The sequence below is a fragment of the Mycteria americana genome, chromosome 16 (assembly GCF_035582795.1).
Source record: "Mycteria americana isolate JAX WOST 10 ecotype Jacksonville Zoo and Gardens chromosome 16, USCA_MyAme_1.0, whole genome shotgun sequence".
Classification (NCBI taxonomy): Eukaryota; Metazoa; Chordata; class Aves; order Ciconiiformes; family Ciconiidae; genus Mycteria; species Mycteria americana.
The window spans coordinates 7,500,138-7,526,149 of NC_134380.1; the positions used below are offsets into that span (position 1 = coordinate 7,500,138).

The 26,012-nt window shown below is 40.3% G+C and overlaps 1 protein-coding gene across 1 annotated transcript in view; it reads left to right on the forward strand.

Annotated features, from left to right (window-relative positions):
* ABCC3 (ATP binding cassette subfamily C member 3) overlaps window positions 1–26,012 on the forward strand; it is a 50,473-nt gene that overhangs the window by 17,677 nt on the left and 6,784 nt on the right. The window contains exons 5-23 of the mRNA XM_075518740.1: window positions 742–867; window positions 1,681–1,742; window positions 2,961–3,092; window positions 7,120–7,338; window positions 9,664–9,841; window positions 10,394–10,555; window positions 11,667–11,759; window positions 13,127–13,330; window positions 14,563–14,709; window positions 15,116–15,203; window positions 16,221–16,287; window positions 17,959–18,085; window positions 18,428–18,604; window positions 19,463–19,630; window positions 20,380–20,563; window positions 21,489–21,594; window positions 22,896–23,049; window positions 24,498–24,705; window positions 25,270–25,580. Coding sequence (XP_075374855.1) covers window positions 742–867; window positions 1,681–1,742; window positions 2,961–3,092; window positions 7,120–7,338; window positions 9,664–9,841; window positions 10,394–10,555; window positions 11,667–11,759; window positions 13,127–13,330; window positions 14,563–14,709; window positions 15,116–15,203; window positions 16,221–16,287; window positions 17,959–18,085; window positions 18,428–18,604; window positions 19,463–19,630; window positions 20,380–20,563; window positions 21,489–21,594; window positions 22,896–23,049; window positions 24,498–24,705; window positions 25,270–25,580 — 2,913 coding nt within the window. The remainder of the gene's footprint in view (window positions 1–741; window positions 868–1,680; window positions 1,743–2,960; window positions 3,093–7,119; window positions 7,339–9,663; window positions 9,842–10,393; window positions 10,556–11,666; window positions 11,760–13,126; window positions 13,331–14,562; window positions 14,710–15,115; window positions 15,204–16,220; window positions 16,288–17,958; window positions 18,086–18,427; window positions 18,605–19,462; window positions 19,631–20,379; window positions 20,564–21,488; window positions 21,595–22,895; window positions 23,050–24,497; window positions 24,706–25,269; window positions 25,581–26,012) is intronic.

The following is a 26,012-nucleotide window of genomic DNA, read 5'->3' on the forward strand; positions in this document are numbered from 1 at the left end:
ATCAATGTTTGACTCCTTAATCAACTTAAAATTATGGATGCAGAGCCTTAGAACGAGTATGGGTAACGTTTCTCCTGTTCTTGCAACTGCCAATATTCATTCTCTTGCACTTAAGGTTTAAACATTTTAAGTGAACAATGAGAGCATTCACAACTACATTAGAGTATGAAAGAGCTGTATAAGGCACATACCTTCACAGCAAGAAGTTTTAAGTCAACTGCAGACTTGTATGGGTAGGAAAGGAAACATCTCTAGAGCAGATGGAACTGTTATTATGCAATACAGTGGTTTTTTGCAGCTTCTTCTGAAAGTATTTAACACTGACTGCTTGTCAGTGACAAGATACTAAAGTAAGTGGATGTTCTCTGATCTGGGTTGACAATTCCTATGCTTAAGATGTGATCTTGCAAGAACCCCTGGAGGTAATTTAAAAGGATGTCATGTAGCCCTGACTCCAGAGGGTGTCTGCATGCAGTGAAGATGTATAAGCACTTTGAACTTGACATAATTTAATGAAAAGCTTGGAGATAAGCATGTGCTTAGGCACTTTACAGAGTACATGCATACTTTTGTAAGATAATTCCTGCTAGCAACTACTTTGCAGTATTCAGCTGTAGAGGAAGAAAGGAATTGCCAAAAGAAGCTGTGAAAAATTCAGAGAGAGAGAGAGTGTGTGTGTGTTGGGGGAGGCTGGGAAGTACAATAAAAACAATAATTGACTGTGTTTCTTTTTCCCTCTAGGGCCATGTAAATGAAAGGTTCAGGTTTACCACGTTTTACATCTACTTTGCTTTGATAATCATTGAGTTGATCCTTTCATGTTTTAAAGAAAAGCCTCCATTTTTTTCCCCTGTTAATACAGATGCTGTAAGTATTTTTACTTTGCTTTATTTGCATTTTAAAGACTATATTATGTTTTGAGATTTCCACTGAGAATATTTGTCATTGAAAACAGCTTTGGATTGTCATTGAGATTGGAGTAGTTAGTGACCCCCTTACAAAACACTGGGTATGGAGAGTAATATCGGGGTTTGAAGCCTTTTTCCATTATGTGTGCCATCAGTAATGACTGGAAGCTATGTAGTGAAAGCAGCTCTCCTACTTGCTGCTTCACAGCAGTTTAAATTACACTTATGAACATTGAAGTGTAATATTAATTATTTCAAGAGTGTTTTTTGTGGAGATGGTGGTCTACTTGCTTAACATTCAGAGTTAGCTAAAGTCTATAAGGGTTACCTTAATAAACGAGTTTTATATGTGTTGAGAATAGATATGGAAAAACATTAATAACAGAAGATATTAGTGGTGTCACAGGTTAAATTTCTTCTCCAATTCATAAAATGGTCTCTATAATTGGATTTATGTTTGAATCAAGCTGAGAGAGCAGTTGAGTTCATTTCTTAAAATGAACATTTCGGAAACTATAGAATGACATTTCACTTTATGTAAGTGTGATTTAAAGGCAGTATATGAAGCAATTTTTAAGATAAAAAAAGAGTTCTGCATGACATGGGAAATGAAAGAAATCAATTTTATGTCTCATTAGGACATAGGTATATACATGTAATATACCATATAATATACCAAAACTGATCAAAATAGTCTGTCTTCTTATTAAAGTAATGGTAAATGTCTTCCTTTATTTATTTTGGTTTTTTCCCCCCCATGACTTTACTATAGAATCCATGTCCAGAGTTAACTTCAGGCTTCCTGTCAAGATTGACATTTTGGTGGTTTACAAGGTGAGCTTCTCTTTTCAAGCTGTTGGACAGCTGACAACCCCAAACTCTACTTGTGATATATGTTGCACATAGTTAGCAATACAGAGATTTTTCCTCTGTAAGTGGTTGATGTTGGATGCTCTTTCATCCACAGTGGTGTCAGCCCTTCTAGCATTCACCTTTTTAGAAACAGAAACAGAGCTTTTTTAGAAACAGAGCTTTCAGAATGCTCGTACTGCCCAGACTCCTTCTCTGAAGAGTAGTGGCAACAATTGTGGCATAACTAATGGGGTATACAGCCTGGTTGTCCTTACCGCATGCTGGAGTATAACCTAAACCAAGATGTAAGACTGTGTTCCACAAGATTAATTGTGGCAAACTTTCACCCACCTGAGGATGCATTTTATTTCCTGTTGAGGTTCATGGGTGAATGCTTTTTTATAAGGACATTTTCCATGCAAGAGGGCAAGTAAACTGGGTTATGTATACAAATGATTACCACCAACTGATACTGCTGTCAAAAGGCATGTGTATTAAAGATGCAAACTTGAGATTGGGCTTACTACTACTCCATAATAAAGTAGTGGAACAGCTGTCAAAGGTCATGTTAAGACCCAGTTTTTCCACAGTGGTTGAGGGTGTTGAGATCTTCATTCTTCCATGCATGTAACCTTATTGTCCTGGCAATAGCCCTGTAAAGTTCTTTCTAGTGAGAGGGTGAGATCTTTCTAAACTTTCAGAGTTTTGAATGTCCAGCTTCCCCATCAAGATTCTTGGCAACTAGGTGTTTGTATCCCTTGACAAAATGCGTCTTACAGTCGAGGAACTGTAGTTTTCAGAGAAATCTGATTTTCCTTTAACTTATGTGAGCTTCACGTTTGCATTTTGTTCACCTCTGACAGTCATTCGAGATAGACTTAGTTATTTTCACTTCTAAAGCTTCACTGTTTTCATTTAACACCACAGTTTCATTCAAATATTTCTGGTAGTTGTTTTTTATTGTCCTTTTTTTTCTGAAGTGATGTTTTCAATAAAATACATGTAATCAAAACTACATAATGTCCTTTCCTTAATTGCAAACATCAATATAAGAAACAAAGGGAGATGGAGGTATGATTATCACCCTTTCGTGGAGATGTATCTTCTTGCTTTCGTTAGCTTAATAGTCCCAGAGTTACTAGCAATGCTTTAAGTACTATTAGCCAAACTGAATTGGACTGTTTTTCTCTGTATGTGCAGCATGGCAATTCTTGGGTACAAAAGGCCCCTCGAAGATAAAGATTTGTGGTCGCTGAATGAAGATGATACTTCAAAAATTATTGTGCAACAACTGAGTAAAGAGTGGGACAAAGAAAAAGCAGAGTGCAAACAGTAAGTATATGAACAAGTCTGCAAACAGAGATTGATCTGGGTCGTTTCAACATTAATAAGCTGCTCATCACTGAAAATGAGCCAACTAAAAATGGCACCTACCTCTTATTATACCTCATATTAACAGTCAAATTTGCTTATTTTACTATGTCTAGGCAGAGGCAAGAAGGAGCCCTCTCGGGCTTGTGTACCACTGACACACTTTTTAACTAGGTGCTTAAAATCTACATGGGCAGGTAGTGCCCTTTACCATGTGGAGAAGGGCTGAAGATGTGTAAGCAGAAGGGATTGAGTTGGTTGTGGAAAATGAACAACTTTCATCACTGAGCTGGTAGATGTCTAACTCCATAATTGCATCCCTCCTAGGCATGTTAGAGCACAACTTCTAGGCACCATAAACCAAAAGGAATTCCTTATCATCCCCACGATGAGTTTTTTGGCCTGACACTATTTTTAGCCTTAAGGCTCTTAGCAGTGAGCAACTCTTCACTTCCTAGCAGTAAAGATATGAAACTCAAAACATGCAAAAGGCAGGAGAGGAAGAGATATCCCACTTAAAGAGCTGAGACCCTATTCCTGTTGCCTAGCAAGCTAGCAGCAAAATTCTCATTAGTCTCTGATGGAAATGGGATGAGGGTCAGAACTTGCATATAGTTACATCCATGCTGGAGAGGATATCCTTTTTATTGCATGTTCTATCCTAATCTAATCGTAAGAAATTATCTATTGTGCAACTGTATTTCCTTCTCCCACTGGTTAGGGTCCAAAATGTTTCTAAACAAAGAGATGTGATAATAGTGTGTTTCAAATGAAAAATGTCAATAAGGAGGAGGCCTGCACTTCCATTTCCTTTCATTGTGGAGATTTCTTCTCCATGTGGAGGCTTTCCTCTGTTCTCTTCTGTGCATATCCTTGCCAAATTGGAAAGACCCTATTATGTGATAATATTAGGAGAGAGTTGTAAGGTTCTTGGCAAGGCTAAATATGATGTGGACAGTTCCACTTCGCAGCTAAAATTTGAAAGCTTTCCAGCACTAACACGAGCAGCTTGTCCACTAGTGCTCTGTGTGTATATGCGTTGTGGTTTTACTTTGGGTTTTTTTTTATATTCTTAATGTCTCTATTTTTATGGTGTGGTATAATGTGCATTGTCTGGGTTCTGGTCTTTTTGCACAGACATAAATCTTACTCCCCCAGGCTTTTACATAGTAAGAGCACAGCCATTGTGCAGAAGTGCCTAGGGTCCAGGAAAACTTTTGCTAGGAAACCAGAAACCGTGCCTGGAGTTTTGTCATGGGATTCATTGCATTTTGGAAATTATTCATACAAACTGGGGCCAGTTGGCAATGAATTTAACCATAAATTCTGGCTTGTATTTCGCTCAGGTAAAATTTTGTGGCAACTATATTAATGATTCTAAGGTGCGGAAAAGAGCAAAAACAAAGCAAATCACTGTACTCCAGATTGCTGGGTTTCACATAACTCTAAAAGCTTCGTGACTCTGCTTATTCTTCAATTATAAGTAGGCATTTTCAATTACTTCATGTCAAATAACATTAGTGGCAGTTGCTTGGGAGCCCTTGTAAATACTTTTTTTTTTTTTCTAACTCTTGTCATTTTATCTGCTCTGAGCAAGCTTTTATGACATTAAAAATGCTGTGTCAAGTTGTACATGTGTTGAAAGTGTCGTGGAGAATATTTGTAGTGTATATAGTAGTAATTTATTTTAAAAAACATCATCAGTTGCAACTCTGGCATAGCTAAAGCTTTAAACTTCTTTTATGGTAATGATTATCACATTTCTATTGTTCCTAAACCTATAAAACCTTTTTTACATTTTGCTTCACAGCTGTCTTATGAATTACTGTTAAATAATTGCTAATAATTAATTTCTACTAATGAGTTACAGGAGAGATCAGTGTGTATTTAAGTTGTTATTATAGATAATAAAGCATGCAAAGAGTGTTTTTTCCTTTGCTTTTGCTCTCTTTGCATGTATGGCTGAAGTCTCTACTCACTCACTTTACTGAGAAGTGCAGTTGCTTCTGAGAAAGGAAGAGCTGTGCTGGATGGAGAAGAGAGAGCTGGAATCTGTTTTGCCTCATTTTTAGTTAGCTTCTGATTTTAGAGACTATACTTATGAAGACAAATTGAAGATGCAGGGCCTTGTCATCACCATTGAGAAAGCTATGTGTTTTCCCATGAGATAAGCAGCAACTGTTATCTACCCTGCTATAAATAATGGAAACCAGGCACATGCTTTTTCTTTGATAAAAAACTGGGTGTGAGCAGTCCCACACACTGCTGAAAAACCTGACCTCACCTAGCTACCCATAGTAAATACTAGAAGTGCATTTTCTCCCTTTGGGATTTTTTGCGGCAAGAGAACTATTGCGTTGCTGTTAGCTCACTGTAATAAACATTTTTAATAGCACAAAGCCAGGGGCAAGTAGTCTTGGTTTTTCAAATCCTTCAATGAGTTTAACAGCCTGGTTGCCAGAAAAATAAGTCTTTGCTCATAAACTCTCCAGGTTTGATCTGGAAGGACAAAGACAACACTGTTTGTTCTTGTCTGGGGGGGGAATAAATTGTCTGGTTTCGGTTCTCCCCCTGCCCTCAAACTTTATTGCAAAGAAATTGGGATTTGCACATGCCTTTGTTTGAAAGGATGTGAACAAGTTTCTACCTGTGGACTGTTAGCCACAGCGATCATTTTGAACGGTCACAGGCTGTTGGAATTATTAGACTCTGCAGCCAGCCAGCTCCAAAAAATCTGCACACTCTTTGTGAAGAATCATAAATCGAACCTCACTTGGTAGTACTTACAAGTTATTTTTCAAATGCCTTCTTGTAAGTCTTCACTATTTCTAGGGTCTCTCTTCCATCTGTCCCTTCTTATAAGGCTTATGTGCCCCCGGACTAATTTCCTTCTCCCTGCTCCACCTGAACTTAACCTTCCTGGCTGACATTCAGGAAATTGTTCTCTAGGTCCCATAGCCCCCAAGAAACAACAGCAATTCAGTATTTTCTGGTAGAAAAGCTGCCAGGCTGCTTTTTGAGAGGAAATTCATGGAGGAAATCATTTCCCAGAGCACCTCCTCTTTATTGATGGGCAACAGAAGTCAGGCACCTAAACCCCAGAGGTGCTTCTAGAAAACCCACCTAGAGCCCTGGAGAGCAGCACAGACCTGTTGGGTCCATTTTTCATCAGTCAGTCTCAAAGAGCTTTGCAGAAGAGGTCACTTTTGTTGGCTTATTTTGCAGATGGAGAAAGAGAGGCACAAAGTAAGAAAAGGATACAGCCAAACAGGGTTTAAATGCTTAAATTGTGATCTGAGTAAAATGTAGGCACCTAAACCCAAAATTTCTGTCCTGGAAGAACCTCGGACAGCTGCGGCCCGGATCTCAGAGATGGCTCAGCTTTGGGGGTGCTATGGTTTGTACTCTTTCAAGTTTCCAGGAAGGTAAAACTCTCTATTTTGAGAGGGCTGTGCCTGCTTCCTCTCTTAGCTTGGTGTGTGATTCAGTGCCTGTCTCCCTGGATCGATTCAGACTACTTCGCAGCTGTGCGATCAGATAAGGTTAAAGGTTTAGTACAGCTACTAATTGAATAACTAGTACAGTCTCAGGAGGACTAGGTGAGGGTGTCTTTTATGGTATGTAAATAGCAACTGTTAGAGGATTCCTTTACAAGAAATTGGAGAGTCAAGGTCGACTCTGTCCTCTGCCAAAGGAAGTCAAGCCTTCATCTCCTACTCCTTTGGGCCCCGTTCTCATGCCATGGTGATTGATTTTTCTGGCCTGTGGAGTACACCTCATAAGTACTGCAGAAAAAGAAAAGAAAACAAGACTCATTACACAAGAGTGGCCTATCCCCGAGTGCATCTAGATCTTGTTGAAAGTCTTGCTGTTGATCAGTAGCAGAGCAAAGAAAGGAGCACACTTTTAGATGTTACTGCAATGCTGTACACATACAGCAATGACATTCTTGTTATCAGTTGTCTCTAATTGCGTTTCATTCCTCTAGGAAAGAAGATGTGACATATATGAAGAAATCTAACCATGTGCTGAATCATGTTGGTGATGGTGCAGAGGAAGCAGAAGTTCTGATCAGAGACAAGAAGCACAATAGAAAGCCTTCCTTTCTCAAAGCTTTGTTGAGGACCTTTGGGCCATACTTCTTAATTGGCTCCTTCTTCAAGCTGATACAAGACCTACTTTCTTTCGTCAACCCTCAGCTGTTAAGGTTGGTTTACTGTGTGAGTAGTTTCTATGTGCAGTCCCTATGGAGGCCTGGCTTTGGCACGGACTATTTATTTTTTAAATGCATAGCTAGTTTCCCTCACAGTGCTGCATGTGTATGCTCCCCCACCTTCCCACTAAAATGCCATAAGACAGGAGTTCTTTATTGTGGACTAAGCTGTAAATTGGGCAAGCTTCACTGAAATGCAAGATTCATAAATCACCCATCACCAATAGACAGCTTTGAATTACAAATTACCTGTTGCTCCATGCAGCAATCCAAAGCAATTTCTCCCCATTTCTAAAGGATTATTTGTGAAATCAAAGTGAAGCACTGCTTGCTGGATCCAGTAGTCTCTATACATCTGATACCCACATGTGTTGGTGGTGGCCACGGCTGTAGCATGACTTTATATACAAATGAAGTGTCATGCTTAAGTATGTGGTGCCTTGGCCATGCCGCTGCCGTCCGGGAAAGATTTTGGACCATTTAGATTGAGTTCATGTGTTCTTAGGTGTGCATAGCAATGAGAATGTGTGAGGCACAGTTGCAATAAATCTCCATGTGAAAGAAAATTATGGTTCTATTAAAAAAAAAAAAAAAAAAAAGAGAGATATCTGGACAAAAGTGGTATGTCCTCAAAGTCTCCTTGTATGAGGAACACCTGTACCTCCCATCTCCAGGGGGACTAGTTGCTCAGCCTGATCCATAAAGGAATTTGCATGATCCCCACATTTTTTTCTCTGTTAGTATTATTCTTAAAGTGAGAATTTCACCAGCTAATAATTGACTAAGAATAAAGTAACACTGGAAATACCAGCATTTATATCAAACAACTATTTTTGATTTCCAAATCAATGGAAAAGCACATAGTCCCGTTAATGCTTGAGAGAGGAATGGAGTTTGGATGTTTGGATGGAGGCCACAGGTGGATGTGGGGAAGGGGAGAAGAGAGGGCCCTGCTTCTATGTGAGTGTCTCTTAAAATAACATCAGTGTGGAGCTGTGTTCTGAGATCATGTTGTTCTGTGGGTGGTTTGTGACATACCCAGAAGTTTGCTAAAAAGAGGGTCCGACCCAGTATGGTGACATTTAATAGCTTACAATCTGTCTTCTTCCAGAGTCCCTAGTGAAGAGGAGGCAGCTGGCTTCCTTTTGAGAACACATTAAGTATAATCTATTCTGGGAATTTCTCAAATTTGCATAAATTCCTGGATATGTTGTCAGTGATATCTCAAGGCGTATGATGGGGAATTTCTTCTCAAGTCTAAATTCCTGCAGTCTTGGAAAAGGCACTGCTAGTGTTAAGAGAAAATGAAAAAGCCATGGCTGTCTGGCAGGTTGCATATAAGATAGTTTTATGTTTCTAAAAAGATTTCTGAATCCCACGCTGGGACTATGAGGAAGAGGTTTTCCTGAAGCTGTCCACTTACAGCATGAACAGTGGAGTGCAGAAGGACTCGCTCTGGACTGGAAGAAGAAAGATGTAGCAAGTTCATGCTGCTAATGCAAGGCTTTGGGGCCTGATTTCTAGTTTCCAGGTGTATTTTCCCCATGCTGGTTATCTGAACCATGGAGTCAAATCTTTGTTCCTCCCATATTTTGACAATTCAATACTCTGGTCAGTAGGCTGAAATCACAAATGTGATTTTTGAGAACACTGGCCATTGCCATATGTTGTTCTGCTTGTTTGCTACGTGACAGCGTGCAGGTCTCGCAGGGAGAGCCGCTATGTGTAGTAAGAAATGGCTTGTTAATATAAGATGAAATAGGCAGTTTAATGGTACTACCATTTTACCAAAAAAGTAGGAGTGAAGAACTCTTTATGCATCCATCCAGCAGAATGTCTTTTAATCTAGCTTTTTTGTGGGAAAACACCCCAGGCAGAAGCACTCAGGCTGCTTGAAAAGGAATTGGATAAGAAGCTGGTTTCCCCTGCTTTACTACACTGTCCTACTGTGTCCTATCATTCACCTCTTGCCCTGGGGGGCTGCCTAACAGAGCTCAGACAGTGAGCCATGTGTTTAAACGCTGGATCTCAGGGGAAACCTGGAGTTTCTCATCATATTTAATTTTCTACAGGCTCATTTGCAAATGGACTTTCTCACTGGCAAAACCTAAGGTTTTGGTGTTGTATCTTTGCAATGTTGTTTGACTGAAATCGTAACTCAGCTTACATCCTGGAGAGCTGTTTACTTTTTGTGGTTAGAGGGAGGATGTGGCAGGATGCCATAGTTGAGAGAAGCTGTGTTATGTCCCATTAAACTTGCTGCATGGTTTTTATTTTTGTTTCTTTTCCCTTTTCCTTCCCTAATCTTCTGAAAAACAGTGTATTAATCGGCTTCATTAAGAACAAAGATGCCCCAGCCTGGTGGGGATTTTTGATTGCGGCTTTGATGTTTATCTGTGCTGTGCTGCAGACACTCATACTTCACCAGCATTTCCAGTACTGCTTTGTTACTGGGATGAGGCTGAGAACTGGGATCACTGGAGTGATATACCGAAAGGTAAGACTGAAAGCATTTAATGGGCTGGAACACCAGTGTATAGCCAAGCAAGTGGCCTCAGTTCTCAAATACTCAGGGAAGAGCAGGCATATTGGAGAAGAATAGCCTCCTGGAAAATAAAAGATTGGTTTTTTGGTGAGTTTTTAGGAGTAACTCTATCATACTTTACAGAATTTTCTAGTGATCAGCAACTTAATGTGGGTGTACTAGTAGGTCACTGGACATATCACAGGCAAATATTGATTCACTTTTAAATATTCAGAAAAGGGATCCAGGAGAATAGCATGTTTATGCTATGAGTTGATTAGATGCAACTAGGTTTTCTTCAGAATGCTACATACTGCTTGAGATAGGGGTGCTCACAAGCAAACCATTTCATGAAGTCGTGTTCTTTGGAGATTAGGAATTGATGTAGGTATGAATTATTCTATTCTTGCTGGAGAAGCACATTCTCGGGGAGTGTCTTGTTTTGCTGATAATTGAGGATTTCTTCCCTGTGTTTCTCCATACGTATCAAGATTGTGAATCCACTGAATCTCTCTTATTTCTCAGTCGTTAGTCATCACAAACTCAGCGAAGCGCTCATCTACTGTTGGAGAAATTGTCAACTTGATGTCAGTGGATGCCCAACGTTTCATGGACCTCATGACTTTCCTGAACATGTTGTGGTCTGCACCACTCCAGATATTTCTGGCTTTGTATTTCCTCTGGCAGGTACAGACATTGTCACGTTTTTTCAGAATTCATCAAAATGATGTGCAAGCTTATTATTTTTTTTGCTAATTTGACCCACCACTGTTTTTTTTAGAAACTTATTGTTCTGCCTTGTAGTAAAATAGCTTGTACTGGTGTACACAATCAATTAGTCTCTTAATTATTTTGTTCAGCTGGTAGGAAGATAAGGCATTTGAAGCAAAAGATAGCCTTTATGTCTCCTCTGTCCCTACCATGCTTTGATAGGATTGGTCTTGGACTCATCACGGTGTTCCCAGTAGTTGATACAAATGAGGGCTTGAGGGAAATGGTTTAAAAACCAAACCAAACAAAAAAACCCTGCACTTCGGAAATGTAAGCCATGTATAAAGATTATACCATGCCATATATAGAAGTTTTGTGCAACTCAACATGAAACAAATCTCAACTGGAATAACCATAATTTTTCCTTTGCTACAGTGAAGTTGTTTCTGGTTTATTCCACGTTCAGTTTGAGCACTAGCTTTCATCCTTAAAATGATTCTATGCGATCAGTCTGTTTTACTGCATAAAACAGTAGCACCAACATAACCATATTGATTTAGACTTGAAAGACATTAAGTTGCAGCAGCTTTATGAGTTACTGCTCCGCTGGTAAGCTGAACTCTGGTAGCTAGCAGTTTGTATGCTTTTATTCACATTGAGGGTACTGGGTTAATTCAGTAATTACAGTTCCCTAGGTCAGAGAGAAGTCAATGGAAAAATTCCTTCTGTGTGGCTTATTTGTTCCCTTTCTACATTTGTTCAATAGCTCTGTATTTGCATTAGTTCAAACTTACTTTCCCCTCCCACTGGGAACCACTTCACAGGTAAGTCACAGAAGTATCACCAATACTAGCATAATAATAATAACTCAAGGTGGATGCTGTCATATTTTTCTGTCTCCTCCTCATAGTTGTTCTGTGGAATCAGAACACTTCACTGGGAGGAGTTCAACTTGTCTATGTAAAACATTCATTTCCGTTTCTATAAGCTACTGTTGTTTTAATGCTCACCATAGGGAACAGCAGCACCTGGGTACAACAACAATAACTTACCTTTTTTTTTTTTTTTCTTTTTTTTTTCACTCAAGACTTTAGGGCCTTCTGTGCTGGCAGGAGTTGCCGTGATGGTTTTACTTATCCCATTTAATTCTGCAATAGCAATGAAAACCAGAGCATTCCAGGTAAGGTACCAGCAGAGAAGGTGACGTTATCTGAATTGGCAGCTGTGCTATGAGAAATGAAGGCATCGGTGGTAGTCTTGGCCATTAATGAGCTGCCATTTGCACCAATTTACTTATGAGTAAGGTTGTACTGATATATTTAATAACTACATCCTCTCAGTTTTCCCATAGTGAATTGAATGCTATTTAAGGGAAAGGTGTGGCATTGAGTCAGTGGCTCTTCATACTGCTGGAGCAGCTTCTGGGATTAGCAAGAAGTTTCTTTGTCTCCATATCCCTTCACCTGGTATCTTCTTCTAGGAGTGTCTAGAGAAAGGGCAAATAAATGCTGTTCTTTAAGCTGTGAATGACTGTTTTCAGAGATGGGAACTGAAACCTGGCAGCTTGTTTTTTATGCTAATAGCCAGTGTTGACTTTCACTGCTACTGAGCTGGGCTAAATTTGAATTATTATCTTAAGGTAAAAGGATCCTTTATTGCTTTCTTTGTAGTCTTAGTCATGTCTAGTCAAGGAAGGCTGAAAAAACCAATATAATAGTGCCCTCTGGCTTTGTGCTAGAAAAATCTAATAAGTGGCTTGTGCTGTGCAACCTATCAGTGACTGTTCGGAAGACTTAAAAAAAAAAAAAAAAAAAAAAATTGTTGATGTAAAAAAGGTAAGAGTTGGAAAACGAATATAAATTATGACATTTAAGCACAGCCTTAGTAACAGAGTAGTAGTATTATGTGTCTTAAAGAGACATCCAGACTTCCCATTAAATCTCTTGGATGCTGACATGTTAGTATTAACATTCCTTTTCTCCCTTGCCCATTATAAGATGCTCAGAGCTGCATAACTTGGTGTGCATGTGTGTTTGTCAAAGCAGTTTTTCATTTTGTCTATACAGCTGAGCAGGGATTTTTTTTTTAATTTTTTTTTTTTTTAAAGTAACTGAATGAAGCACAGTATTCTAATATATAGGAAAAAAATAAACTAGGAGTAACCACAATTTTCAAGCGATGTCCTAAGAAATACAACAATGCATATCAGGAAAAAAATCTGATGAAATCAAAGGAAGAAGTAGGGTAGTATTTTTTGTGAAGTGCTTGAATTTTCTTTAAGGTGGTTTTGAAAATGTAACCCCTAACAGTGAAGATGAGTGGAAAGCTTTTATACTCTGCTTTTCAGCCATTTTCTTTGATTTCTGGTTTCTTTGGAGGTATAGACTTGCACAATAAGCTTACTGATAACAGTCTGGCTTTCCTTAATTACCTTTTGCATCCTCTTTAGAAATAGCCCAAGGACCATCACAGCTGTGAGACAACATGTTGAAAGCTCTCTTCTAGTCATTCCTGTGACACTGTCTCCTGTGTTTACCAATAACCTAGGTGGAACAAATGCGATATAAAGACTCCCGCATTAAATTAATGAATGAGATTCTGGGTGGCATAAAGGTGCTGAAGCTGTATGCTTGGGAACCATCATTTTCAGAAAAAGTGTTGGAGATACGAAAGAATGAGCTACGAGTTTTGAAAAAATCTGCCTATCTTAATTCTTTGTCCACCTTTGCATGGATCAGCGCACCATTCCTGGTAAATTCAATTTGCATTACTTTCTAAGCCGTACAAGTACATCCTTGAAGGATAAGTGTGAGGCTTTCTGCTTGATAAATGTACATAGGAATAAAATGTAAATACTTTTAAAAAAAATTATTCACATGCTTTGAAGCAAAATTCCCTGTTCTCTAGAGCCTTTTTGTTAATCGGTATTAAAGTATTTCTTGATAAAGCCTGCCAGTGGAAGCTGGGAATAGCTGTCTCAGGAGAATTTCCAACCACTTCAAAGTACTTCCCATAACAAATTGAAACCTCAGAGATATTTGTGAATAGCAAAAATAGCAAAAAAAATTTTAATTGAGTCAGTCAGGACAACGTCTGTCTTAAGCTCTCATTTCTACCTTTCATGTTACAGTGCTCTGCTTGTTTTAGTGGGAGAAGGAGTTGTTAAATTATTCTACAACCTAAAAAAAGATTGATTTAATGTAAAAAATAAAGCCTAGATGATACCTTGCCAATTCCGAAATGCTTTTTCCTCAAATTTTCTCTTTCCTTCTATTTTCCACTTCATTGCAGTGTGATCCCTTTTGCAAGAAAGGGTTTTGGTTTTGGTGAATAAAAACATTCAGATAAGTGCTCTGTCAAAAATATTCCCAGCCAACTGTTCTCGAGATCAAAGGCCCAACCCTGCAGAAATATTCTTAACGGCCTCAAGATCCTGCCTCTTTCATGTTTCCTTAAAGTTAATGCACTTCCTTAAATACGCATTCCCGTTCCTGCTCGCCGTTAGTTTACTGCATAGGCGGGTCCCTCCACAGTGGATGATGGTCCCTGTCATACAGCAAATCAGCAAATAACTTGGATTTTACTCCCTTTCCTATAGATCAGTAAGTCTTGTTTGCTTAGCCTGCAGTTTACAGTGGGAAAATTTGGTTGGGTGGAGTTGGAAATGCAGCCAAACCACAGCCAGATAACCACTTCTTGTTTTTATTTACCAAAGTTCTGTAGTTCACCTCTTGAATCTCCTAGTTCAACTAAAGGTAGCCATTAGTAATCTGAAAGTTATTTTATTCTGCGTGCCCTTTTTTGTATCAACTTGTTCATGTGACTTGTCATTCTTAAAGCACGTTGAAAAGGTCAGAAACAGAGAATTTGCCCAATTTTGTTGTTGATACTTTTATTTCAAAGATGCCTATCAGGCTTGACTGCTTTTTAAAATGTCAAAATATTACATACGTCTCGCAGTAAACTCACTTTCTGGCTTTCAGGTAGCATTGACGACATTTGCTGTGTATGTCTCAGTGGATGAGAAGAATATCCTGGATGCAGAAAAGGCTTTTGTCTCCCTCTCCTTGTTTAATATCTTAAAGTTTCCCCTCAATATGCTTCCACAAGTCATTAGCAACGTTGCGCAGGTAAGGAGGACCTGGTGCATAAGTTGTTTTGAACAATTTGAACGAAAAGAACCGCAGATGTACCTGATTTCTGGAATGCAGAGATCCCTTGCATCTGCCTGTTAGCTGGTTTTCTTTCTAATATCCTTTCTCTACTGCTGCCCTGTATTGGAAAGCCTGACATCTTCTGAGTAAGCTTGTCTGTGTGAATTTTGCTTCACTCAGATGAACTCAGCTTGGTCTAAGAAATTTCACAGTTAAAAGCTTGAATTTCAGCATAAGACTGATTGCAGGGAAAGAATGAGTCACTGTTCAGGAAGCCCATGGGGTGAAAGCTTAAGCCATTCTACATGCTGTCTTTTTCAGAAGTAAGAGCATTAAGTCCCCATTAAAAGAATGATAAAATAATGCTGTGCTTTTTTCTTAGACAAGTGTTTCCCTAAAGAGAATTCAGCAGTTCCTGAGTCATGATGAACTTGATCCAAATTGTGTGGAAACAAAACTGATTGCACCAGGTAAAGACATCACTATTTTTTCTAAACTATGCTAATACAACAAACATCTTGTATTTGTTTTGCACTGGTTGACTTATGAAAAAAAGCAAAAAGAAAATAACAATAATCTTTTTTTTAAAAAAAAAAGAAGCTGCTGCTTTGAAAAGTATGTGTTTGTTGTTCAGGCTATGTGGAAATTATAAAAAGTTTCTGGCTATATTTTTGAGCTTTAGGCTGAGTTACTGGGGCTGAGTTTGCATCTGCAATGTATTGGATGCTAACAGCACTGAATAATGAAGTGTATCCACTGACTAGGGACAGCAAGACCTGCTCAAACCTTACGCACTGCACAAATGCTCGGGAACATTGTAAACAGTTTTCATTTCTTCTGTTGGAAACGGTATCCCAAAACAAATGAGCAAACCAGGTGTCTCAAAAAAAGCATTTCCTCATGTAATGCACTTTGGTCATACTGTGGTTTGAAACTTCTCTTGTGTGTGATGCCATAGACAGAGGAGGAGGAGGGATGGCTGTGTGGCTGTCGTGTGATTACTGTTATACACCACCCCACCAGGAGGTAAAGCCTGCATGTCTGTAACTTGTTAGTGTGGCAAGCAAAAAGCTGCGCAGCGGCAAATTTAAACTGATACATCAAAGTCAACAGCATGGAGTGGTCTCCTGCTGACTTGAAAGTGGTTTCTTAAGTAAAGTTGTGCTAACAGTTGCATGGGGATTCTGAGCAGCGAATGTTGAGACTAGCCTCACCGGGGCACGGTGAAGCAGGACAGCTTTTCAGCTCCATAGGTCTGTTAGGCTCGCAGTCTATAGCTTAAGCTGCAGTCCATTATTTTTGCTCTGAACAAGCCTGTCTTGTGACCCACAGTCATGAGACTGTGCTGCCCATTCCAGTAGAAAGGGGAACTGCAGTGTATGTGAAACACCCATAAATAAAGATTCCTCTGTCTGCCAGTCTTTCAGGCGTACTATTCTGCGTAATACATTTCCTGCCTTCTCTGTTGTTGTGTTTTTGTCATACAGGCAATGCCATCAGTGTAACAAATGCGACATTCAGCTGGGGAAAGGAGCTTAAGCCGTCTTTGAAAGAGTAAGATTTCTTTGTGCAATTGTAATACAACATCTACCTGCTTCCTGGTTTCTGGCTCCTGGGAGCTCCATTTGAAAGATGTCTAGTAATATCTGCAGGCTCACTTCTGGAAAAGGTTGTTTCCACACATCCTGTATGTGCATCTCTTCCGCCTTTAAAACATCAAGCTAATCCTCATGCCTCATGGTATTTAGGCTTTACAGAACAGTGCTATAAGGCTTTAACACCACAGGGACTAGCATAAAATAGTTACCTGTTAAAGGACAGAAAGGCTATGTAAATTTCTTAAATAGACTTTTTTTTTTTAACTGAAGCATTGGACAAATCAAATTGATCTGATGGATTATGAGGACAGTTGAGATGTCTGGGTTTGGACTTGGGCATGCGAAGAGTGGTCTGTCCTTTTAAGAAGCTTGTAGCAGACTCATCCCTGTGGCTGTACGTGGGCCATTTCCACGCTATGGGGGTGCACGTTTTGCTCATTTGCCATCTTGAATGAATACAAACAAAATTTGCCTGGAAGCATATACTTCCTTATGTTATGCTTTGTCCGATCAAAATCCCAGAAACCTGGTAAGTATTCTTAGAATTCGCAGTCCAAGGAGCTCGTGCTGCTGTGCTGAGTGTATTATGTTAACAGGTTATACATGGATAAACTGCAAGCAAGAGGCTTAGAGTGCAAAAGAGCCAGTTTGGTTCAGGCAACCAAATCTGCAGCCCGGTTGACTTCAGTGTTCTGGGGTTTATTTCAGAAAGAACCATGCATCTCCAGCTCAACTTGCTAGCCACCTGGGCCTAAAAATTACCCATTGACTTCCTAAAGTAACAGTAAGGCAAAACTCAGCTAGAGGAAAAGAATAATGAAAAAAAATTGCAGTGCTTTTGAGTTTTCTGGTTTGAATTTTTTTTTTTTTAAACAAACAAACAAAAAACCTCTTGCAGTGTTCAAAACATCAGCTACCTGCTTGGTAAGAATCTGCATAAGAATTAGAGCCCGAGTTCTGCATCAGGATCTGTGCAAACAGAAGTTTGGCTTGATTTCATTAGTGAAAGACACTTTGATGGCAAAGAGGCTGTGTCCATCAGTTATTTCCATATCGGTTCACCTTCAGAACCAGGACCTAAAGCAGTGCCTTTAAGAACGTACTGGGGAAAACAGTAAAGGATTTTAATTGGGAAGGTTTTGGTTTTCTTCTATTGTTGTGAACCCTATTTACTAGCACTGGAAATATGGTACTAAAGTGGTTTGAACATTTTTAGATGGGATGTATTCACTCACTACTTTCATACAATTGCTCTTGGTTTTAAAATCAAAACCCAAAAGACTTCTGGAAGACTGTCTGCTTTCAAAACACTTATTAACCGTGTTTGACTTGCTGATGGACTGATATGACACAGCAAAGGGTCTTAGAAGGTTTGCTACCAATTCTACTGATTTAACAACCAACAAGATAGATTAATGCTGGGTTTCCATTTACTCCTACAGTTCTGGTTACGGCTGATTGTACACAAGAAAGGGAGGAGAAGACCAGTGACCAAGCTATGCTTACTATATCCAGTCAGGCTGAGGACAGGCTGATTTGCCACTGTGTATTTCAGCCCTGGTTTGAAGACCCATAATGTCTTTAGTAAACTAATGTTTAATTAATTTCCAGCCTGTTTCCTCCACAGTATAAATCTGTTGGTCCCCAGTGGTGCTTTGGTTGCCATCGTTGGCCATGTTGGCTGTGGGAAGTCTTCTCTGGTGTCTGCTCTCCTGGGTGAAATGGAAAAGCTGGAAGGAGAAGTGGCTGTGAAGGTTGGTATTGTTTACGATGGCATTTAATGATGGTATGAAAATGTGCTGCTTGTGCCTGCCATTGCTTATAATGTACTTCAGGCTGGAGAGGGAATTCTGTTTGCTCCTATGCCAGCTTGTCTGCGTGTTTATTTGGGTTTGCCCACACCTGTTCAGTTGTGTTATATGAAATTACTTTCCTAATTCTATCAACTCTTTATCAGCAATTAGCACACATATGTATAATGTGAATGTATATCAAACGGGAGCTATATGTATGTGCTGCAGATCTTAATCAGAGTTGTAAGCATGAATTGCTGCTTGGTACAAGTCAGAGGTTTCCTTTCTCCCTCCTTTTTCTAGGGTTCTGTTGCTTATGTGCCTCAACAAGCCTGGATCCAGAATGCCACGCTGAAAGATAACATTTTGTTTGGCCAAGCTCCTAATGAACAAAAATACCAAAATGTCCTGGAGGCCTGTGCTTTAAAAACTGACCTGGAAGTGCTGCCAGGAGGAGATCAGACTGAGATAGGAGAGAAGGTAATTTTTTTTTTTTTTCAAGTCAGAAGCGCTTGGTGATTCCTGTTCTGTCTAGCTAAAGAGAGAATGCTGTAAAGTCAGCACTTGGTTTGGTTTGATCTTTACAGTGACACCCCTCCTACAATCCACACTGAAACATGCGGGGCAGTTTTGTGAAAGGCAGTTAGACTTAAACTTGTTCCTAACTTTAAGCATGTGTTTGTACTGTGATGCATAATTGCACATCTAGCCCTGGCAGATCAGAGCATCCTCCATTTGCTGTCCAATTGTAAAGGTGCATCTGACCAGAATACTTAAAGTCCTTCCTTTTCCTGTAGGGATAAAAAGGGAGGGAACATATGGTGTGTGTCAAGTGAAAAAGTGATATGATCATCCCTTAACACCTCATTTTAATGAGAAACTTTTACATCTGTGATTAGCAACAAAGATTTTCTTTTCATAGGCCACTAAATTTGAGATGATATCATGAAGTGGGGTGGATATGTGGATTTGTATGTAAGATGAGAGATGTGGAAGATGTTCCAGGTGCCGCAGCTCTGCTTTGAATGTTTGCATTTTACATCCTGGTTGATGGTCTTCCTTTTTATAGTTTTGCGTTTTAACAGCTCCCTTTAGGAGCTTATTAAGCAAGAGGCTTATTCTGTCTCCAGATTGCTGGGTGAGTGGAAGTTTGGCAGTGAACAAACAGATTTAGAGGCGTTCTGTTCCTGTCTCTGACTTGGAGTGAGTTATTCTCTTCAGCGCCTCGTGTGTCAATTTAGCATCCATGTGTTTGACTGGGTGAGAGCCATAAAAAGTCATAGCTGTTGTTGGAACCAAGTTGTGTGATATGTTTTGTTCTCTCTTCTTTCCCTTCAGGGCATCAACCTCTCAGGTGGCCAGAGGCAGCGAGTGAGCCTCGCTCGTGCAGCGTACAGCAACTCTGACATTTACCTATTAGATGATCCTCTTTCTGCTGTGGACTCGCATGTTGCAAAGCACATCTTTGACAAAGTTATTGGTCCAGATGGGATACTTAAAGGAAAAGTAAGCTGGCATTTAGATCCTTTTAAAAATGCACACAAACTCAGAAACACTGATGGGTAACAGGAAAGCTATTTCACCACCAAGGTTTGAGTGCTGAATCATTCCTGAATTTCTGTGTTTAATTGGCAATGTGGACACCTTTTCCCCACAGCACAGACTCTGCCGTGAGCTGCTATTTAGGCATGCCCAGAAGTGATGTGATCTAGTCAGAACATGTAGAGGCAGAAACCTGGTCTGTCTTTTAAAATCCCTACTATGAGATCTCCAAAAACAAGACATTTGCAGAAACTTGTAAAGGTTGTCAGCTTAGTGTTGCTTGTTGTTACTCGGAGGCAGTGCGGTGAGGAAGTCGTAACAGCTTACTGATTTTACACAGGTATTTGGCAGTATGCAACTGAATTGCCATCTCTTTTCTTCCCCTTCTACTCCTGTTACGATCATCTTAGGTTATCTCAGAGCTCAAAAGGGAAGGGCTGTAAAGAAAATCAGCATAAGGGAAAGGGGGAATGGTAATTCAGTTGGTTTACTTCCTTCTGTGGTTATATCAGCATGCAGTAGGAAGCATAGTAAGTTCATGTACGTATGTCCAAGCTGACAAGGACAGTGTATTTCCCCTGGCATTTCACTTTGACATGATAATTCACTCCCTGGCCCAAAAATGTGGTAGTATTTGGCTTGCTGAGTAGTGTTAGTCCCCACACCCACAGGGACAACTGAGAGTTGTGGGTTTTTTCTGTTTCCCTATCCAGACCCGAATTCTGGTGACCCATGGCATCAGCTTCCTGCCTCAGGTAGACCATATAGTTGTCCTGGTAGATGGCAAAATCTCTGAAATGGGATCTTACCAAGACCTTCTGAAACAAAACAAGGCCTTTGCAGAATTCCTACGAAATTACGCACTTGATGAAGACATTGAAGAGGACGAACCAACAAGTACAGTATTGCTTTGCTTTTTCTTAAAATATGCCTTTTTCTGTCAACCAGATTACAGATATTTTCTCTGTATAAAGTGTCCCCTGCTTCTTCATGACAACCTGGCATTTGCCTTTCTGCACTACCGTGAAAATTATTGTCTATGGCCAGGTCTGTATTATTGATAAAAGTTTTCACAAATTTCTTTCAAAATTTCATGTGGTTTGTCCTAGAAAAAAGCAACTCTTGTGTTAGAAATTATTTTAAAGTTGGGAATTTATTTTACAATTAGCAAGGTCAAGCTCAGCAGGAAAATGGAGCAGCCAAGAACAAACTGGGCTTGCTATCAAAGGGGCTACCTAGAGTCCGGTATTTTTTCTCTGTTTATATGTTGTTGTTTATTTCGTATAGCAAAGTTCAAATGATGTTTTAATCTTGGGTTACTTTTCAGCTTGGTTTGATTCTGATAAAATGATACAAGATTAAAGCATTTCGGTAAATGTTTCCTTTGTGTGACAGTGTTCCCACACTCTTTGATTGCAGCACTGCTTCTCTCCAGACAGGCAAAGAGGAACATGCGTGACATCTTCTAGCAACAGCATAGGCTTGCAGTAGTTCCTGACAGGACTCCCCCATCCCAAGATCATGCCAGAGCATGCCCTATAAGTGAATTTAGCTAGAACCAACTATAACACTACTGCTTAACATTTCTGATGCACTAAAGGAATGTGATGTAAATGCATCTGGCGGCCAACCTGCCTCACAATATCTTTGCAATTTAGTTAGGAGAAGTGATGCACAGAAGGGATGTAAGCAAAACTACGGGGGAGTTTATGCACTATGATTTTCCTGCTGTGGTATTGTTTTTCATGCTTTGTATAGCCACCTTTTTCTATGCTTTCTGCTTTACTCAGCAGAAAATCTGAGGTGTGATCTTGTCTTGCAGTGCTGGAGGAGGAAGAAGTCCTGTTAGCTGAAGACACCCTCAGCATCCACACCGATCTGGCAGATAACGAACCAGTGACAAATGAGGTCCGCAAACAGTTTCTTAGGTAAACATGAGGATCATGTGTTTATAGTCTGTGTCTGGGGTGAAACACATCTGAAAGATGTTAGTCACATACTGTTTCTCAGTCTGGGCTTTAGTTTCCTTAGTTTCCTCTTACAAATAAATTGGTTTAGTATCCTGTCGTGGTTTAACCCCAGCTGGCAACTAAGCCCTGCACAGCCATTCACTCGCTCCCGCCCGGTGGGATGGGGGAGAGAATCAGAAGAGTAAAAGTGAGAAAACTCATGGGTTGAGGTAAAGACAGTTTAATAAGTAAAGCAAAAGCCATGCACGCAAGCAAAGCAAAACAAGGAATTCATTTGCTACTTCCCACAGGCAGGCAGGTGTTCAGCCATCTCCAGGAAAGCAGGGCTCCATCACGCGTAAGGGTTACTTGGGAAGACAAACGCCATCACTCCAAACGTCCCCCCTGCTTCCTTCTTCTTCCCCCAGCTTTATATGCTGAGCATGATGTCCTGTGGTATGGAATAGCCCTTTGGTCGGTTGGGGTCAGCTGTCCTGGCTGTGTCCCCTCCCAGCTTCTTGTGCACCCCCAGCCCACTCACTGGTGGGGTGGGGTGAGAGGCAGAAAAGGCCTGGACTCTGTGTAAGCACTGCTCAGCAGGAACGAAAACATTCCTGTATTATCAACACTGTATCGACACTGTTTCCAGCACAAATCCAAAACATAGTTCCATACTAGCTACTATGAAGAAAATTAACTCTATTCCAGCTAAAACAAGCACATGTCCTTTTGAAAATAAATGTGAAAGAACATGCAAAGAAGATCAAACATCTATTCCTGCAGTCCTCTTTTTAATCTGAACTGAACCAATTTCTGAAAGCAACTCCCTGGTTCTCAGGTAACAACACTGTATATATTTACCCACACAACACTAAAGTGCTACCAGTTGCATGATAGATAAACCCTTTGCATTCCCAGTTGCCATTGGGAATCTTGGAAATCTTTAATAGTTTTCATAGCCATACCCATAGATGCTGTCCAGCTACTGTTGATGTAACAGAGAAGCTCAGGGGTTGGCTTTGAAATGCCTGTCTTGCAATGAAGCCTCTAAAGGCCTTTACCAAAGAGCCCAGGCCCTGCCACAGCCTTTGTTAGGAACTATATTTCTGGCATCAATGAACATTCAGAGAGGTGGTACAAGCACCCATAGCTGTGAGTGAGGCTGCCATGGGAACTCGGCAGAAGAGCTGGGAATAAATCCAATCTGCTGCATCCCAGTCTTGCCTTAGCACTGCCACAATATGCCCTTTTTCTCCTAATGACTCTTTTGTTTTGACTAGGCAACTTAGTGTAATATCTTCTGAGGGAGGAGAATGTCCCAACAAAATGTCAACGAAGCGAAGAGTCTGTGAAAAGAAGCCAGCAGAGCCTCCTCTGCCAAGAAAAAATCCTAATGAGAAACTTACTCAGGCTGAAACCACTGAAACAGGAACGGTATGGTTTGATTCCCCCCTCCCTTTTTTCTACCTTTTTTTTTTTTCTGTTTGAAAAAAATAATTTTTATTTTTACATTTGAGCCAGTTCTGTTAAATGTGTTGTATAAATTATGACTGCAGGTTTTAGGCATTAATCTGGTGGCCACTGATCATTCAAATTTGGGATTTTGGCAGAGCTTTCTGCACCTGGCAAGGGCTATGTACTTATGGAAAGAAGGAAAAAAAAAAAAAAAAATCCCTTCCAGCTCCTGCCACGGTCACCTGATACTGCGTAGCACTGCGCTCCATCGGCCCTGTCTTTGCATTGCAGAGCTTTCAGCACTGTTGGTCTTTAAACTGTTTGGCTGCTGTTGAGTCCAGCTGCAGCACTGGCTATTTGATGAACCGCAGCAGTGGGTTTACGAGGCAGCTGCCAGCTGGCCGCTGTGTGCCAGCCGATCTGTTCTAAGTGATACCTGCCACCCCATCTTCAAGAGCATTTTATGCTTATAGGTACAAAAGGGGCTGTACTCTCCCCGAGCAGGGCCAGGGGGTGAAATAGGAACAGGGAAACAGAGAAGAGAAGGGAAAAAAGAGAAGATGGGAATACAAAAGTAAAGAAAGGGACAGAAAGGAGCAGCGGATGGAATAGGAGCAGGGAGGTTTTGTTAAAGAAAGCCCTTTCCCTCCACTTCAGAAGGCTCAGTGTGTCCTGTTTAGTCTGATGTACATGGACGCGGTCCATGGCACAGACATGTAATTAACTGTTTCTGTGGATTATTTTAGCTTTCAAAGTCCCTAATCAACAACACTTGTTCTTTTAATTATTCCTTCTTATGCTTTTTTAGGGACTGAGTTTTGTCCTGACCCTCTGTCTCTTTTTTGCTTCCCTGCCTTTTTGTACTACCTTAGAGACAGCATCTTTACTTTTTGCCCCAAGCATCATCTGTTTATGTTCCTATCGGGGTGCACTAGCATTTGGTACCTCATTTAAGCTGCTGTAAAGACACCTGAATGGAGGCATATTCAGCACTTTTCCTTAAATAGGCCATTTGAAGTAGTCCTGAGCTCGATATGCCTGCCAAGTTGCTGCTTTTGCCTGAAAAACTTGGCTCCTGTTCTTGTAACCCATCCTTTGCTGCTATTTGATCAGCCTCTTTTCTTCTTTTCTTCCTTTTTTTTTTTTTTTTTTTCCTCTGGCATAGTCTTAAAAACTAAAACCCCACAAAACTAATAGAATACAGTTGCTCAAAATGGAGGAAAAGAGTATTTCAGAGAAGTTTCTGACTTGTTTTGAAAGTCATTGCCTTGATGTGGAGCTCAGGCAGGTGAACTGTTCTCTGCGGTATGTTAGAGTTTGGGTAGTTCTGAACTTAGCAGTTCCTCTGACGAAGAATTTTTTACTCTTCTGTCTAAACTCCTGATTGTGTAAGTTGTACAAACCAGCTTTGGTCTGTGATTTTGCAGGTAAAGCTAACGGTGTTCTGGCAATATGTGAAGGCTGTCAGCCCTGTCATGACTTTAGTGATATGTTTCCTATACTGCTGTCAAAATGCTGCTGCCATTGGGGCCAATGTGTGGCTCAGTGACTGGACCAATGAGCCGGTGATAAACGGGACCCAGCACAACACAGCCATGCGAATCGGAGTCTATGCTGCCTTGGGCCTCTTGCAAGGTGAAACCAGATAAAATGATGATGTCTCAATGTTTAGTAAAGAGGACTTAGGTGGGAAAGCCACGGCACCAGTTGCTGGTAGCCCAGAATTGCTCCCCAAATCCTATCCTAAGCAAGGGAAGTAACGTAACCTGGAGCTACAAAGTCTGAGCTCAGCCTAACGCTTTTAATTTTGTTGTGAAGCCCCTGGGGGGGTTGCACAGGTGACTTGGAAGCTTGAGAGAGATAAGTTGGAGAGAAAACACAAAAACTTAGGTGCAGAAGAGGCTGAAGGGTTGGGGTGAAGTTGTAGCATTAGGACTTCATGGAGGCTTGCGGAAAGCAGAGGGAAGATGGTTGTGCATCTGTCTTATGTGGACAGCATGGTGAAATCCTACAGGACATGTTCCTGTTCCTTAGGCGGCAGTGACTGCAATGCCATAGTGCTAATGTGCATGGTAAGAGAAGGGTGGACAGGGAATATAGTAAAGGAAAAAAAGTTTCTAGCACAATAGAAATTTCTGAGAGTCTGCAAATCGGGAACATCATGTTCACTGGTTAACATGTCTCCTGTTCACGTGTTAGGCCTCATAGTACTCATCTGCTCCTTTACCCTGGCCATGGGAGGCATTAATGCAGCCCGGACACTCCACGCTGCTCTGCTGGAGAACAAATTTCACACCCCGCAGTCCTTCTACGACACCACCCCAACCGGCCGAATCATCAACCGCTTTTCAAAGGACATCTATGTGATCGATGAAGTAATCCCACCGACCATCTTGATGTTTCTGGGAACATTCTTCACCTCTTTGTCGACGATGATTGTAATTATAGCAAGTACTCCGCTCTTCGCTGTGGTTATAGTTCCACTTGCAATTCTGTACTTCTTTGTTCAGGTAACTGGAAAAATATCTGACTACCATTGCAATGACTCTTACTCCATTGTTCATGTTTCTTTTGGGAAAAACAACATGAATTCGGGGGAAAATTGAAATATCTGAAATAACATGTTTATGTAAACAAAACATTATTTACTTCTCTCAGAAAAATGTCCTGTGAAATGTGGTCATGAAATAAATAGGCATAACCTTTTTTTGCTTTTAAGTAATAACAAATAACCCTACTGCGAGACATAGAGCTGCAGTGCACTTCAATATATTGAAGTGTGTATATATTTGACATATTGACAAGTTTTTAAGGTGGTGAGGAGTTAAAATCTTGAAAACCGAAAGCATCAATTTTATTGATTTCTGAGCAAAAATGAAGCTTATTTATAGATCATAAATAGAGACCTGATAATAGAGGTGCAAATTCATGTTTCATTTTCT